At 51.9% G+C, this 15,605-nt stretch overlaps 1 protein-coding gene across 3 annotated transcripts in view; it reads right to left on the reverse strand.

Annotated features, from left to right (window-relative positions):
- The window catches only part of OCRL (OCRL inositol polyphosphate-5-phosphatase), a 165,755-nt gene that overhangs the window by 149,045 nt on the left and 1,105 nt on the right, over positions 1-15,605 (reverse strand). For all 3 annotated transcript variants that reach the window (XM_089656221.1, XM_089656220.1, XM_089656219.1), the window contains exons 2-4: positions 13,956-14,036; positions 9,871-9,950; positions 5,742-5,780 (exon numbers count right to left, since the gene is read on the reverse strand). In XM_089656221.1, the coding sequence (XP_089512347.1) occupies positions 5,742-5,780; positions 9,871-9,950; positions 13,956-14,036 (200 nt within the window). The remainder of the gene's footprint in view (positions 1-5,741; positions 5,781-9,870; positions 9,951-13,955; positions 14,037-15,605) is intronic.

Consider the following 15,605-nt stretch of genomic DNA (forward strand, 5'->3'; position numbering starts at 1 on the left):
GGGGCGCGCGAGCAAACGCGCTGGACATGGGGGCGTGCGAGCAAACGTGGGGGTCATGGGGCGCGTGAGCCAACGCGGGGGGGCGCGTGAGCAAGCACGGGGGGCACGGATCGCGTGAGCAAGCGCGGGGGGCACGCTAGCAAACGTGGGGGGGGGCATGGGGCTGCGTGAGCAAACGCAGGAGCATGCAAGCAATAGCGGAGGGTACGAGGCACACGAGCAAACACAGGAGGCACGTGAGCAAGCGCGGGGGGCACGGGGCGCGGGCAAACGCGAGCGGACACGGGGCACGAGCAAACAAGGGGGGGCACGGGCACGCAAGCAAACGCGGGGGGCACAGGGGTGCACGAGCAAATGCGGGGGGGGGCGTGCAAGCAAACGTGGGGGGGCACGGGGGGGCGTGCAAGCAAACGTGGGGGGCATGGGGGTGCGCGAGCAAACATGGGGGGCACGGGATGTGTCAGCAAACTGGGGGGGGGGGCGCGTGAGCAACCGCGGGGGAGCACAGGGGCGTGTGAGCAAACGCGGGGGGCATGGGACACGCCAGCAAACACGAAGAGCACAGGGGGCGCGAGCAAACATGGGGAGAATGGTGGACACAAGAGGCGCTGGGAAACAGACAGACACTAGAGCCATGAAGGAGGTGGCTAATTCTCAGCTTAGGTGAAGCAAAGTGTTGCTTGAACACTGAGCCACAAGTCATTTCCCCATTAAGAGAGCGAGTTGTCTCCTGACTGACTACTACACTGGTGGCCGGAGAGAAGAAACTATGCTGGATCCCCGGAGAAGAGCGCTACAACCTACAATGTTGCTTGGCCCATTACAGGAAGAGGACAAATAATAGATCTACTGGCAGGATCAACAGGTCTTACAAGGTTACGGGGGAAAAATAAAAAGTGCTGTTTTAATGCGGCTGACAGCCTGCAACATTGATGTCATTTTAATTTTGCTCAACGTTTCACGGTAAAGGAAACCACAGACATCCCGGAAGTTGGGTATGATCAGAGATAACAGCCTCAGTCCTACAACAAAGACACGTCTCTTGGGTTGATGCCGATCTCAGACTTCTCTGCTAAGAGCCCATGGAAGTAATATACGAGGCGACAACATCTATTCCAGGAAATGGACTTCTCTCCAGCCTTGAGAAGATGCATCAACGACCCCCTCTTATGAATCCAACCAATGTGATCCCACCACCTGATGTATGGACATCTGTCTGCACACCCTACCACACCTCCAGTATTAGCTGCACAGAAGCACCACCAACAGTCCCAAGCACAGATATTGGCCCTGAAGTTCACACTTCCTAAAGTGTTGGATTGTGCAGGAATACCTCCAAATCTGCACACACTGAAGACGCATGGTGGCTTCCCATTAATGCCATGCTTGGTTTGGTGTTACGGAGAACAAACTCCTCCATGAATGCAAGGAGGCTTCCAAATCTCATTGGGGTTCTGCTCTTTTAAGAGTTAAATTGCATGGTGGTTGACATGTGCAAAAACGAGGCGCATTCACACGCGTGGGGCTGCCATTAACCACTTTCAGTCCGGACACTTTCCCCCCCTTCCAGTCCGGACACTTTCCCCCCCCTTCCAGTCCGGACACTTTCCCCCCCTTCCAGTCCGGACACTTTCCCCCCCTTCCAGTCCGGACACTTTCCCCCCCTTCCAGTCCGGACACTTTCACCCCCTTCCAGTCCGGACACTTTCACCCCCTTCCAGTCCGGACACTTTCCCCCCCTTCCAGTCCGGACACTTTCCCCCCCTTCCAGTCCGGACACTTTCACCCCTTCCAGTCCGGACACTTTCCCCCCTTCCAGTCCGGACACTTTCCCCCCTTCCAGTCCGGACACTTTCACCCCCTTCCAGTCCGGACACTTTCCCCCCTTCCAGTCCGGACACTTTCCCCCCTTCCAGTCCAGACACTTCCACCCCCTTCCAATCCGGACACTTTCACCCCCTTCCAGTCCGGACACTTTCACCCCTTCCAGTCCGGACACTTTCCCCCCTTCCAGTCCGGACACTTTCCCCCCTTCCAGTCCGGACACTTTCCCCCCTTCCAGTCCGGACACTTTCCCCCCTTCCAGTCCAGACACTTCCACCCCCTTCCAATCCGGACACTTTCACCCCCTTCCAATCCGGACACTTTCACCCCCTTCCAGTCCGGACACTTTCACCCCCTTCCAGTCTGGACACTTTCACCCCATTTTCAGCTTTCAGCGCTATCACACTTTGAATGACAATTGCGCGGTCATGCAACTCATATGAATTTTTTAGATTTTTTTGAGACAGAGAAAGCTTTATTTTGGTGGTATTTATTCACCACTGGGATATTTTTTTTTTTTTTGCTATGTAAATGAAAAAGTCCAAAGATTTTGAAAAAAAGTGTTTTTCTTATAAAAATTAGCAAATAAATAATATTTCATCATAAATCTTGGCCAAAATGTATTCTGTTATCTTTTTAGTAAAAAAAAAAAAAAAAAATAACCCAAATTAGTTTATAACCAAAAATTATAATTTTTTTAACATTTTTTTTTACTTTTTTTATATTATTGTTTTTTACATACTGTCACCCTAGCCATGGTGACACTGTACTACTTGTGGGGGGTGATGAAGATTTTTTTTTTTACACTGATTGCTTTCACACCCATAAAGGCTGTAAAAGCAATCATTTCTCTTTCTCTCTGGCTGCATTCTTGCAGCTATTGAGAACTACTGCGTGAGCTGTGATTGGTCACAGCTTGTCACATGGTACAAGGCTGTTGTGAATAGCCCTGTACCATGTGACCTCTGTGATCATTCACAGATTTCACACGTAGTAAGCAGAAGTGACATCTTGCTTACTACTCTGCATGTGATCACTGATTGACCCGTCCGACGATCGGTGTTCCACTGTCTCCGGAGGACACAGCAGGCACCGGATCGCGGTGCTGCGCACTCCCAGGAATCGCGCACGGGGAGGCCGTTTATAGACGCCCACCCAACCCTGCACTGCCATTGTCTGGCCGTTTATATACAACGGCCGGACAGGAAGTGGTTAACAACTGATGGCACTGCTGTGTGTCTCTGCATGGCAACGCGTTTCTCAGCAGGATGGGAAAGCCTGTGATTTTGCGTGTTCCCAACATGCAGTACCATGAACCTGGCTTTATACTGAGTGTATACACGCTAAGCAATGTATATCATCTCAGCACTCCCCCCCCCCCCCCCCCGACAATGCCTTGACCTCCATTTTTCTCTCCAGAAGGACGGCGCCGTCTTTATTCAGCCATCATCCAGGGGTTGCCATCTACTTCCCGGACTGAGATGCCAGCACAGAGATGACAAATTCTGATGCGTGTGCAGTTCCAGGTCATGTGTTCACAAAGGTCCCTGCTGCAGCTTTTCACCTTGTGATATACTACAAAGTTACAATGTTGCAGTCTGATCACTGGAGGGGGGAGAGAAAACTGAGGAAATGCCCCTGCTTGAGAAAGGAGCGCGCTTCCGCCACTAGAGGCCAGCACATGCTCCAAAACCCGTCGCATTGCATCTTGGTCACTGACGTCATCACGCCTACGTCGACGTTGCGGTTCAGCGTGCGCTCCAGCCGCCATCTTGAGGAGTGTGTGCATGCGTGCCAGCCGGCTCCACATCTGTCTCCCTCCTGAACCACGCTCCCTACCATTGAGACTCGGACGATACAGGCACCAGTGACAGCCGTTCTACGTGGTGTTTCTACACCACAATACCCTACATGCTTTTATTACTCTACTACCATGTGAGTGTTCCTACTGTTATATATTAAAGTGGTCTGCTGCACTTAGAGGCGCTTCTTCTTCTCTCCTTACTACAGAGTCTGCTACAGTACTGCATGGAGCTTGCCCTGAGTGCCACACGGACCCCCCCTTATCCAAGTCACCCGGACTATTTCTAAACACTACTAGACTTTTCTGACTTTGGTCCAGTATTTACGCTGATTATCATTACTTCTATTGTAACTTTTGGTGATGTCCATGGGTTCCAGACTTCAGGCAAAGCATCAGAAAGGAGGAAACCCAGTGTTTGGTCATGTCCATGGGTTCCGGACTTCAGGCAAAGCATCAGAAAGGAGGAAACCCAGTCTTTGGTAAGGTCCATGGGTTCCAGACTTCAGGCAAAGCATCAGAATGGAGGAAACCCAGTGTTTGGTCATGTCCATGGGTTCCAGACTTCAGGCAAAGCATCAGAAAGGAGGAAACCCAGTGTTTGGTCATGTCCATGGGTTCCGGACTTCAGGCAAAGCATCAGAAAGGAGGAAACCCAGTGTTTGGTCATGTCCATGGGTTCTGGACTTCAGGCAAAGCATCAGAAAGGAGGAAACCCAGTCTTTGGTAAGGTCCATGGGTTCCAGACTTCAGGCAAAGCATCAGAAAGGAGGAAACCCAGTCTTTGGTCATGTCCATGGGTTCCAGACTTCAGGCAAAGCATCAGAAAGGAGGAAACCCAGTCTTTGGTCATGTCCATGGGTTCCGGACTTCAGGCAAAGCATCAGAAAGGAGGAAACCCAGTGTTTGGTCATGTCCATGGGTTCCGGACTTCAGGCAAAGCATCAGAAAGGAGGAAACCCAGTGTTTGGTCATGTCCATGGGTTCCGGACTTCAGGCAAAGCATCAGAAAGGAGGAAACCCAGTGTTTGGTCATGTCCATGGGTTCCGGACTACAGGCAAAGCATCAGAAAGGAGGAAACCCAGTGTTTGGTCATGTCCATGGGTTCCGGACTTCAGGCAAAGCATCAGAAAGGAGGAAACCCAGTGTTTGGTCATGTCCATGGGTTCCGGACTTCAGGCAAAGCATCAGAAAGGAGGAAACCCAGTGTTTGGTCATGTCCATGGGTTCTGGACTTCAGGCAAAGCATCAGAAAGGAGGAAACCCAGTCTTTGGTAAGGTCCATGGGTTCCAGACTTCAGGCAAAGCATCAGAAAGGAGGAAACCCAGTCTTTGGTAAGGTCCATGGGTTCCGGACTTCTGGCAGTCATTGCCAGTAAAGGATTCTCAACAAATTATTACAAATCAACATTTTCTTTATGAATCTATTCATTTGTCCAATTACTTTTGGTCCCTTAAAAAAGGGGGGGTTGGCTACTCTTAAGAGCTGTAATTCTTAAACCCTTCCTCCAATCTGGATGTACAGACCCTCAAATTACACCGGAGAGTGCGCACTTTCAGCCCAAATCCATCATATAACTATAGCCTGAATAGGTTTTGGTCAATAACTGAAAAAAACTAAAATTGTGCCTGTGTCCAAATATATATGGACCTAACTGTACTTGCCTAATCCGTTGATCCTCCAAGTGCAAGATCGGATCCTATCACTTCTGTCCCCCTGCAGGCTAGCTAGTCTGAATGGACGTCATCACACCCGTAGACCGACTGCTGGACGTGGGGGAACAATATTTTCGAGAGGATCGAAGGATCGGGTAAGTATAGCCTTTTGGGGGCCCCTGGACAAAACGAGCAGTTGACTCAAAAAAAAAAAAAATGTAACTGGAGTTATGCTTTAAAAGTAGTATTAAACCCAAAAGTAAGCATTTATTAGATTGCAGTTTAACAATTCTTAGATGTGATGGCTGCATTAGTTTTCTCTTTTAGGCTTTCTTTTATTTTCTATCTGGCCAGCAAGTTTCTTTTTCAAAACACAAGGTCGCTTTCAGATTAGTTTTAGTTAGATGCCCCCGTGGAAGTAAACCTGCAGGTAAGGAGGACAGGGAGAGGGATACGTACTGTTAGTGGAGATGTCGATGAGAAGGGGCTCCTCCGCTTCTGGAAGGTAGAAGAGAAAAGGAGATCAGATAAACATAGAAAAGGGAAGAGCGCTCAGGAAGGATGAGGATGATGCAAATCTCTAACGGATGGTGAACACACAGTTACAGATTAACCAATAACATGGCTTTCATCATTCATCACAACGAGTGATCTACGGTTCACCTGCGTGAAGGGTGATCTACGGTTCACCTGCGTGAAGGGTGATCTACGGTTCACCTGAGTAAAGGGTGATCTACGGTTCACCTGAGTAAAGGGTGATCTACGGTTCACCTGCATGAAGGGTGATCTACGGTTCACCTGCATGAAGGGTGATCTACGGTTCACCTGCATGAAGGGTGATCTACGGTTCACCTGCATGAAGGGTGATCTACGGTTCACCTGCATGAAGGGTGATCTACGGTTCACCTGCATGAAGGGTGATCTACGGTTCACCTGCATGAAGAGTGATCGACGGTTCACCTGCATGAAGAGTGATCTACGGTTCACCTGCATGAAGAGTGATCTACGGTTCACCTGCATGAAGGGTAATCTACGGTTCACCTGCATGAAGGGTGATCTACGGTTCACCTGCATGAAGGGTGATCTACGGTTCACCTGCATGAAGGGTGATCTACGGTTCACCTGCATGAAGAGTGATCTACGGTTCATCTGCATGAACAGTGATCTACGGTTCACCTGCATGAACAGTGATCTACGGTTCACCTGCATGAAGGGTGATCTACGGTTCACCTGCATGAAGGGTGATCTACGGTTCACCTGCATGAAGAGTGATCTACGGTTCATCTGCATGAACAGTGATCTACGGTTCACCTGCATGAACAGTGATCTACGGTTCACCTGCATGAAGGGTGATCTACGGTTCACCTGCATGAAGAGTGATCTACGGTTCACCTGCATGAAGAGTGATCTACGGTTCACCTGCATGAACAGTGATCTACGGTTCATCTGCATGAACAGTGATCTATGGTTCAGCTGCATGAAGAGTGATCTACGGTTCACCTGCATAAAGAGTGATCTACGGTTCACCTGCATGAAGAGTGATTTACGGTTCATCTGCATGAAGGGTGATCTATGGTTGATCTGCATGAAGAGTGATCTATGGTTGATCTGCATGAAGAGTGATCTATGGTTGATCTGCATGAAGAGTGATCTACGGTTCACCTGCATGAAGGGTGATCTATGGTTGATCTGCATGAAGAGTGATCTATGGTTGATCTGCATGAAGGGTGATCTATGGTTCCTCTGCATGAAGAGGCTGAGCACTCCACAGCAGGAAGAACACCCGGCCCTCCTGAAGTCACACACAGGAACTACATACCAGAGATTCAGATTCACTAAAACTGGAGCAGTCAGAATCTGGTGCAGCTGTACATGGCAGCCAATCAGCTTCCACCTTCAGCTTTTCCAATGAAGCTTTGGCAATGAAACCTGGAAGCTGATTGGTTACTATGCGGAGCTGCACCGGATTTTGTACTCTTCAGCTGTAGTAAATAAACTCCCACAATGTTCAATAGTCAGTGCCGGTCCTACCAGTGCGATCCGATCTAATGAATGTGAATGGCAGAATCTTAAAGGAGAGCTCCACACAAAAGGTGAAGTTCCGCTTTTTCGCTTTAATGACTGGCCCCCACTCCCCGGTAAGGATTGGCACTTTTGGGGGACGGGGGGAGGTAGTGGGTACCTGAAATTGACAGGTACTCGCTCCCACTTCCGCTGCGATCGCCTAGGCCGGTAGTCTCCAAACTGCGGCCCGGGGGCCGAATACGGTCCTTTGCTTGTCTTTATCCGGACCTTGAGGCACCTTTCCTCCCACTGACACCAACAATGGGGCATAATTCCTGCTACTGACACCAACAATGGGGCCCTATTCCTCCCACTGACACCAACAATGGGGCACTATTCTTCCCACTGACACCAACGATGGGGCACTATTCCTCCCATTGATACCAATGATGGGGCACTATTCCTCCCACTGACACCAACGATGGGGCACTATTCCTCTCACTGACACCAACGATGGGGCACTATTCCTCTCACTGACACCAACGATGGGGCACTATTCCTCCCACTGACACCAACGATGGGGCACTATTCCTCCCACTGACACCAACGATGGGGCACTATTCCTCCCACTGACACCAACGATGGGGCACTATTCCTCCCACTGACACCAACGATGGGGCACTATTCCTCCCACTGACACCAACGATGGGGCACTATTCATCCCACTGACACCAACGATGGGGCACTATTCCTCCCATTGACACCAATGATGGGGCACTATTCCTCCCACTGACACCAATGATGAGGCACTATTCCTCCCATGAATACCAATGATGGGGCACTATTCCTCCCATTGACACCAATGATGGGGCACTATTCCTCCCATTGACACCAATGATGGGGCACTATTCCTCCCATTGACACCAATGATGGAGCACTATTCCTCCCATGAATACCAATGATGGGGCACTATTCCTCTCACTGACACCAATGATGGGGCACTATTCCTCCCACTGAACCAATGATGAGGCACTATTCCTCCCATGAATACCAATGATGGGGCGCTATTCCTCCCACTGATACCAATGATGGGGCACTATTCCTCCCACTGACACCAATGATGGGACACTATTCCTCCCACTGACACCAATGATGGGGCACTATTCCTCCCACTGACACCAATGATGGGGCACTATTCCTCCCATGAATACCAATGATGGGGCACTATTCCTCCCACTGACACCAATGATGGGACACTATTCCCCCCACTGACACCAACGATGGGGCACTATTCCTCCTACTGATACCAATGATGGGACACTATTCCTCCCACTGATACCAATGATGGGGCACTATTCCTCCCACTGACACCAATGATGGGGCACTATTCCTCCCACTGACACCAACGATGGGGCACTATTCCTCCCACTGACACCAACGATGGGGCACTATTCCTCCCACTGACACCAACGATGGGGCACTATTCCTCCCACTGACACCAACGATGGGGCACTATTCCTCCCACTGACACCAACGATGGGGCACTATTCCTCCCACTGACACCAACGATGGGGCACTATTCATCCCACTGACACCAACGATGGGGCACTATTCCTCCCATTGACACCAATGATGGGGCACTATTCCTCCCATTGACACCAACGATGGGGCACTATTCCTCCCATTGACACCAATGATGGGGCACTATTCCTCCCACTGATACCAATGATGGGGCACTATTCCTCCCACTGACACCAATGATGGGACACTATTCCCCCCACTGACACCAACGATGGGGCACTATTCCTCCCACTGACACCAACGATGGGGCACTATTCCTCCTACTGATACCAATGATGGGACACTATTCCTCCCACTGATACCAATGATGGGGCACTATTCCTCCCACTGACACCAATGATGGGGCACTATTCCTCCCACTGACACCAATGATGGGACACTATTCCTGCCACTGATACCAATGATGGGGCACTATTCATCCCACTAACACCAATGATGGGGCACTATTCCTCCCACTGACACCAATGATGGGGCACTATTCATCCCACTAACACCAATGATGGGGCACTATTCCTCCCACTGACACCAATGATGGGGCACTATTCATCCCACTAACACCAATGATGGGGCACTATTCCTCCCACTGATACCAATGATGGGGCACTATTCCTCCCACTGACACCAATGATGGGGCACTATTCCTCCCACTGACACCAATGATGGGGCACTATTCCTCCCACTGACACCAATGATGGGGCACTATTCCTCCCACTGATACCAATGATGGGGCACTATTCCTCCCACTGACACCAATGATGGGGCACTATTCCTGAAACTGAGGATTCTCTTTCCTTCTTGTGTGGTCACCGGTACAGGAAGAGAGGACAAACCACCCGGCTGGGACACAGACCGCACTGCCAGAGGGTCTGATCCTTCCTCATCCCAACCTAAACCAATCGCTTTCTCCCTTCTATTCTGTGACATCTGATTGGTTCCTGAGGGTCCCTGCACATCGCCATCACACCGATTTACACAATCGTTCCAGGAACAGAGGATCTCTCACCTTGTACACATTTGAAGGTATTTGTAATTGGAAGAAGTTCGTCATCGGATGCACCTTTCCCCGGAGTGCGAATGTGGAGCCTGGAGAAAAGGCAGGAAAAATATAATCAGTGATTGCAGAGCCGTCCAAACAGTGCAGGGTGTTACAGAGCCGTCCGTACAGTGCAGGATGTTACAGAGCCGTCCGTACAGTGCAGGATGTTACAGGACCGGACATTACAGAGCCGTCCGTACAGTGCAGGATGTTACAGAGCCGTCCGTACAGTGCAGGGTGTTACAGGACCGGACATTCCAGAGCCGTCCGTACAGTGCAGGATGTTACAGGACCGGACATTCCAGAGCCGTCCGTACAGTGCAGGATGTTACAGGACCGGACATTACAGAGCCGTCCGTACAGTGCAGGATGTTACAGGACCGGACATTCCAGAGCCGTCCGTACAGTGCAGGATGTTACAGGACCGGACATTCCAGAGCCGTCCGTACACTGCAGGATGTTACAGGACCGGACATTACAGAGCCGTCCGTACAGTGCAGGATGTTACAGGACCGGACATTCCAGAGCCGTCCGTACAGTGCAGGATGTTACAGGACCGGACATTACAGAGCCGTCCGTACAGTGCAGGATGTTACAGGACCGGACATTACAGAGCCGTCCGTACAGTGCAGGATGTTACAGGACCAGACATTACAGAGCCGTCCGTACAGTGCAGGATGTTACAGGACCGGACATTACAGAGCCGTCCGTACAGTGCAGGATGTTACAGGACCGGACATTACAGAGCCGTCCGTACAGTGCAGGATGTTACAGGACGGGACATTCCAGAGCCGTCCATACAGTGCAGGATGTTACAGGACCGGACATTCCAGAGCCGTCCGTACACTGCAGGATGTTACAGGACCGGACATTACAGAGCCGTCCGTACAGTGCAGGATGTTACAGGACCGGACATTACAGAGCCGTCCGTACAGTGCAGGATGTTACAGGACCGGACATTACAGAGCCGTCCGTACAGTGCAGGATGTTACAGGACCGGACATTACAGAGCCGTCCGTACAGTGCAGGATGTTACAGGACTGGACATTACAGAGCCGTCCGTACAGTGCAGGGTGTTACAGGACCGGACATTACAGTGCCGTCCGTACAGTGCAGGATGTTACAGGACCGGACATTACAGAGCCGTCCGTACACTGCAGGATGTTACAGGACCGGACATTACAGAGCCGTCCGTACAGTGCAGGATGTTACAGGACCGGACATTACAGTGCCGTCCGTACAGTGCAGGATGTTACAGGACCGGACATTACAGAGCCGTCCGTACAGTGCAGGATGTTACAGGACCGGACATTACAGAGCCGTCCGTACAGTGCAGGGTGTTACAGGACGGGACATTACAGTGCCGTCCAAACAGTGCTGGAGACTGACGAACCATGCAGACCGCGCTGGGGACTGCAGAAACTTCATACATTACTGGGGATTATGCAGAAGGAACTGACATCATGCAAACACTCAGGTATTATACTGAGAACAGATCTGTTCTACTAGTGGAATCCTTTGGGATTCTGTATGGCTGGTCCTGCGATCTGGTCAGAGCTAACGGGTGTGGAAATTTTTTGAAAAAAAAAAAAAGGTATTACATCTGAGGTGCTGTTAGGAATGTCGGGGACTTTTAAAAACAAAAAGGGGCTTTATGGCGACTTAAACATTTAATTTTTTTAACATTGCGCTGTGTATCTCCTCCTCCCCCCCCCGCCTGACTCCAGCACCTGTGGTGACAGGTTCTCTTTAATGAGACATGTATGGTCTAAAAGACGCTGCACGTCTTCCCTGTGCTCCCCTGAATGTAACACAGTGTACATCGCATGCGTGTACACACGGGGGGGGGGGGGTTGTTTGGGGAGCAGACGTGTTCACATGGGGGGGGTGATGTGGTGTGGGGGGTTGCGGCTGTGTTCACACACATGGGGGGGGGGGATTGATGGGAGAGCGGACTTGTTCACACCCTCTGAGCTGGGGGGCTGGCGGACGTGTTCACACCCCCTGAGCTGGGGGGCTGGCGGACGTGTTCACACCCCCTGAGCTGGGGGGCTGGCGGAACGTGTTCACACCCTCTGAGCTGGGGGGCTAGCGGACATGTTCACACCCCCTGAGCTGGGGGGCTGGCGGAACGTGTTCACACCCTCTGAGCTGGGGGGCTAGCGGACGTGTTCACACCCTCTGAGCTGGGGGGCTAGCGGACGTGTTCACACCCTCTGAGCTGGGGGGCTAGCGGACATGTTCACACCCTCTGAGCTGGGGGGCTAGCGGACATGTTCACACCCTCTGAGCTGGGGGGCTGGCGGAACGTGTTCACACCCTCTGAGCTGGGGGGCTAGCGGACATGTTCACACCCCCTGAGCTGGGGGGCTGGCGGAACGTGTTCACACCCTCTGAGCTGGGGGGCTGGCGGACGTGTTCACACCCTCTGAGCTGGGGGGCTGGCGGACGTGTTCACACCCTCTGAGCTGGGGGGCTGGCGGACGTGTTCACACCCTCTGAGCTGGGGGGCTGGCGGACGTGTTCACACCCTCTGAGCTGGGGGGCTGGCGGACGTGTTCACACCCTCTGAGCTGGGGGGCTGGCGAACATGTTCACACCCCCTGAGCTGGGGGGCTGTCGGACATGTTCACACCCTCTGAGCTGGGGGGCTAGCGGACGTGTTCACATCCTCTGAGCTGGGGGGCTGGCGGACGTGTTCACACCCTCTGAGCTGGGGGGCTGGCGGACGTGTTCACACCCTCTGAGCTGGGGGGCTGGCGGACGTGTTCACACCCCGAGCTGGGGGGCTGGCGGAACGTGTTCACACCCTCTGAGCTGGGGGGCTAGCGGACATGTTCACACCCTCTGAGCTGGGGGGCTAGCGGACGTGTTCACACCCTCTGAGCTGGGGGGCTAGCGGACATGTTCACACCCTCTGAGCTGGGGGGCTAGCGGACATGTTCACACCCTCTGAGCTGGGGGGCTGGCGGAACGTGTTCACACCCTCTGAGCTGGGGGGCTAGCGGACATGTTCACACCCCCTGAGCTGGGGGGCTGGCAGAACGTGTTCACACCCTCTGAGCTGGGGGGCTGGCGGACGTGTTCACACCCTCTGAGCTGGGGGGCTGGCGGACGTGTTCACACCCTCTGAGCTGGGGGGCTGGCGGACGTGTTCACACCCTCTGAGCTGGGGGGCTGGCGGACGTGTTCACACCCTCTGAGCTGGGGGGCTGGCGGACGTGTTCACACCCTCTGAGCTGGGGGGCTGGCGGACGTGTTCACACCCTCTGAGCTGGGGGGCTGGCGGACGTGTTCACACCCTCTGAGCTGGGGGGCTGGCGGACGTGTTCACACCCTCTGAGCTGGGGGGCTGGCGAACATGTTCACACCCCCTGAGCTGGGGGGCTGTCGGACATGTTCACACCCTCTGAGCTGGGGGGCTGGCGGACGTGTTCACACCCTCTGAGCTGGGGGGCTGGCGGACGTGTTCACACCCCGAGCTGGGGGGCTGGCGGACGTGTTCACACCCTCTGAGCTGGGGGGCTGGCGGACGTGTTCACACCCTCTGAGCTGGGGGGCTGGCGGACGTGTTCACACCCCGAGCTGGGGGGCTAGCGGACATGTTCACACCCCCTGAGCTGGGGGGCTGGCGGAACGTGTTCACACCCTCTGAGCTGGGGGGCTAGCGGACATGTTCACACCCTCTGAGCTGGGGGGCTGGCGGACGTGTTCACACCCTCTGAGCTGGCGGACGTGTTCACACCCTCTGAGCTGGCGGACGTGTTCACACTGTTCACACTTCATTTCCTGTTACAGAGTCAAAACAGGAAACCTCTGTTATCTCATGAACATTTATCCCCATTGGAAGGTTTCCCCTCACTTCCTGTTCTGGTGACAACTGTAACATTTTTGATTTTCAGTCACTTCCTGTCCCATGGAGAACAGTCACCAATAAAAACAGAGAGGGCGGATCTCCCCAGCAGAGACTAAGACTGGAATAAAAACCCGACAGAAGGTCCAACCCCACCCCGCTCCTTCCGAAGCTGAGAATAGAAGGGAAGTGTACTCACATGTACTGTCCGTCCCTCTGCTGGCTCAGGATCAGAATACACGGCACCTTCTTCCCCGGGGTCACCTCACTGCCCTCCACCACATGCATCGCTGTCAAGGAAAAACACTGCAACCGGATTGGCTAAAAAAAAGAGAACCTGTCTACACCGGACTGGTTCGGGATTGGGGACTTCTGTCCAGCATACTTATATTATTACAAGTGTGTGTGTGGGGGGGGGGATCAGGGTGCGAGGGCCCCTAAGGTCATCCAGATGTACACTACCATCTCCCGGCTCCAGAGTGCACACAACATAGCATGTCTGCACACTCAGGAGCCGGGGGGACAGCAGGGGAGGGCAGGCTGTGTACAGGGAAGAAGATGAACAGATACAATGTACACACTACTCTATGGTACATGGCGGCACTACACAGCGCTGGGGGGGGGGGGGGGGTGGATGGGAAGATCACGGTACACAATGCACACACAACATACACGGTACACAATACACACACAACATACACAATACATACACACACACACGGTACACAATACACACACAACATACACAATACACACACAACATACACGCACACACGGTACACAATACACACAAAACACACACACAGTAAATATACACACAACATACACAATACATACACACAACATACACACACAGTACACAATACACACACACCATACACACACACACCATACACAATACACACACAACATACACACACACACCATACACAATACACACACAACATACACACACACAACATACACAATACACACACAACATACACAGTACACACACAACATACACAATACACACAAACATACACACACAACATACACAATACACACACACAGTACACACACAACATACACAATACACACACAGAACATACACATTATACAGAGGACATACAACACGTATGTACAGTACACACACCACATACAGAGGACGCACAACACATATGTACAGTACACCACATACATAGGACACCCAACACGTATGTACAGTACGCACACCACATACAGAGAACACATATGTACAGTACACACACCACATACAGAGTACACACACCACATACAGAGGACACACAACACATATGTACAGTACACACACCACATACAGAGGACACACAACACATATGTACAGTACACACACCACATACAGAGGACACACAACACATATGTACAGTACACACACCACATACAGAGGACACCCAACACGTATGTACAGTACACACACCACATACAGAGGACACCCAACACGTATGTACAGTACACACACCACATACAGAGGACACCCAACACGTATGTACAGTACACACACCACATACAGAGGACACCCAACACGTATGTACAGTACACACACCACATACAAAGGACACCCAACACATATGTACAGTACACACACCACATACAAAGGACACCCAACACATATGTACAGTACACACACCACATACAGAGGACACATATGTACAGTACACACACCACATACAGAGGACACATATGTACAGTACACACACCACATACAGAGTACACACACCACATACAGAGGACACACAACACATATGTACAGTACACACACCACATACAGAGGACACATATGTACAGTACACACACCACATACAGAGTACACACACCACATACAGAGGAC

This window comes from Staurois parvus, unplaced genomic scaffold (genome assembly GCF_062004578.1).
Source record: "Staurois parvus isolate SC_StPar_1 unplaced genomic scaffold, SC_StPar_1.0 ptg000896l, whole genome shotgun sequence".
NCBI classification, from domain to species: Eukaryota; Metazoa; Chordata; class Amphibia; order Anura; family Ranidae; genus Staurois; species Staurois parvus.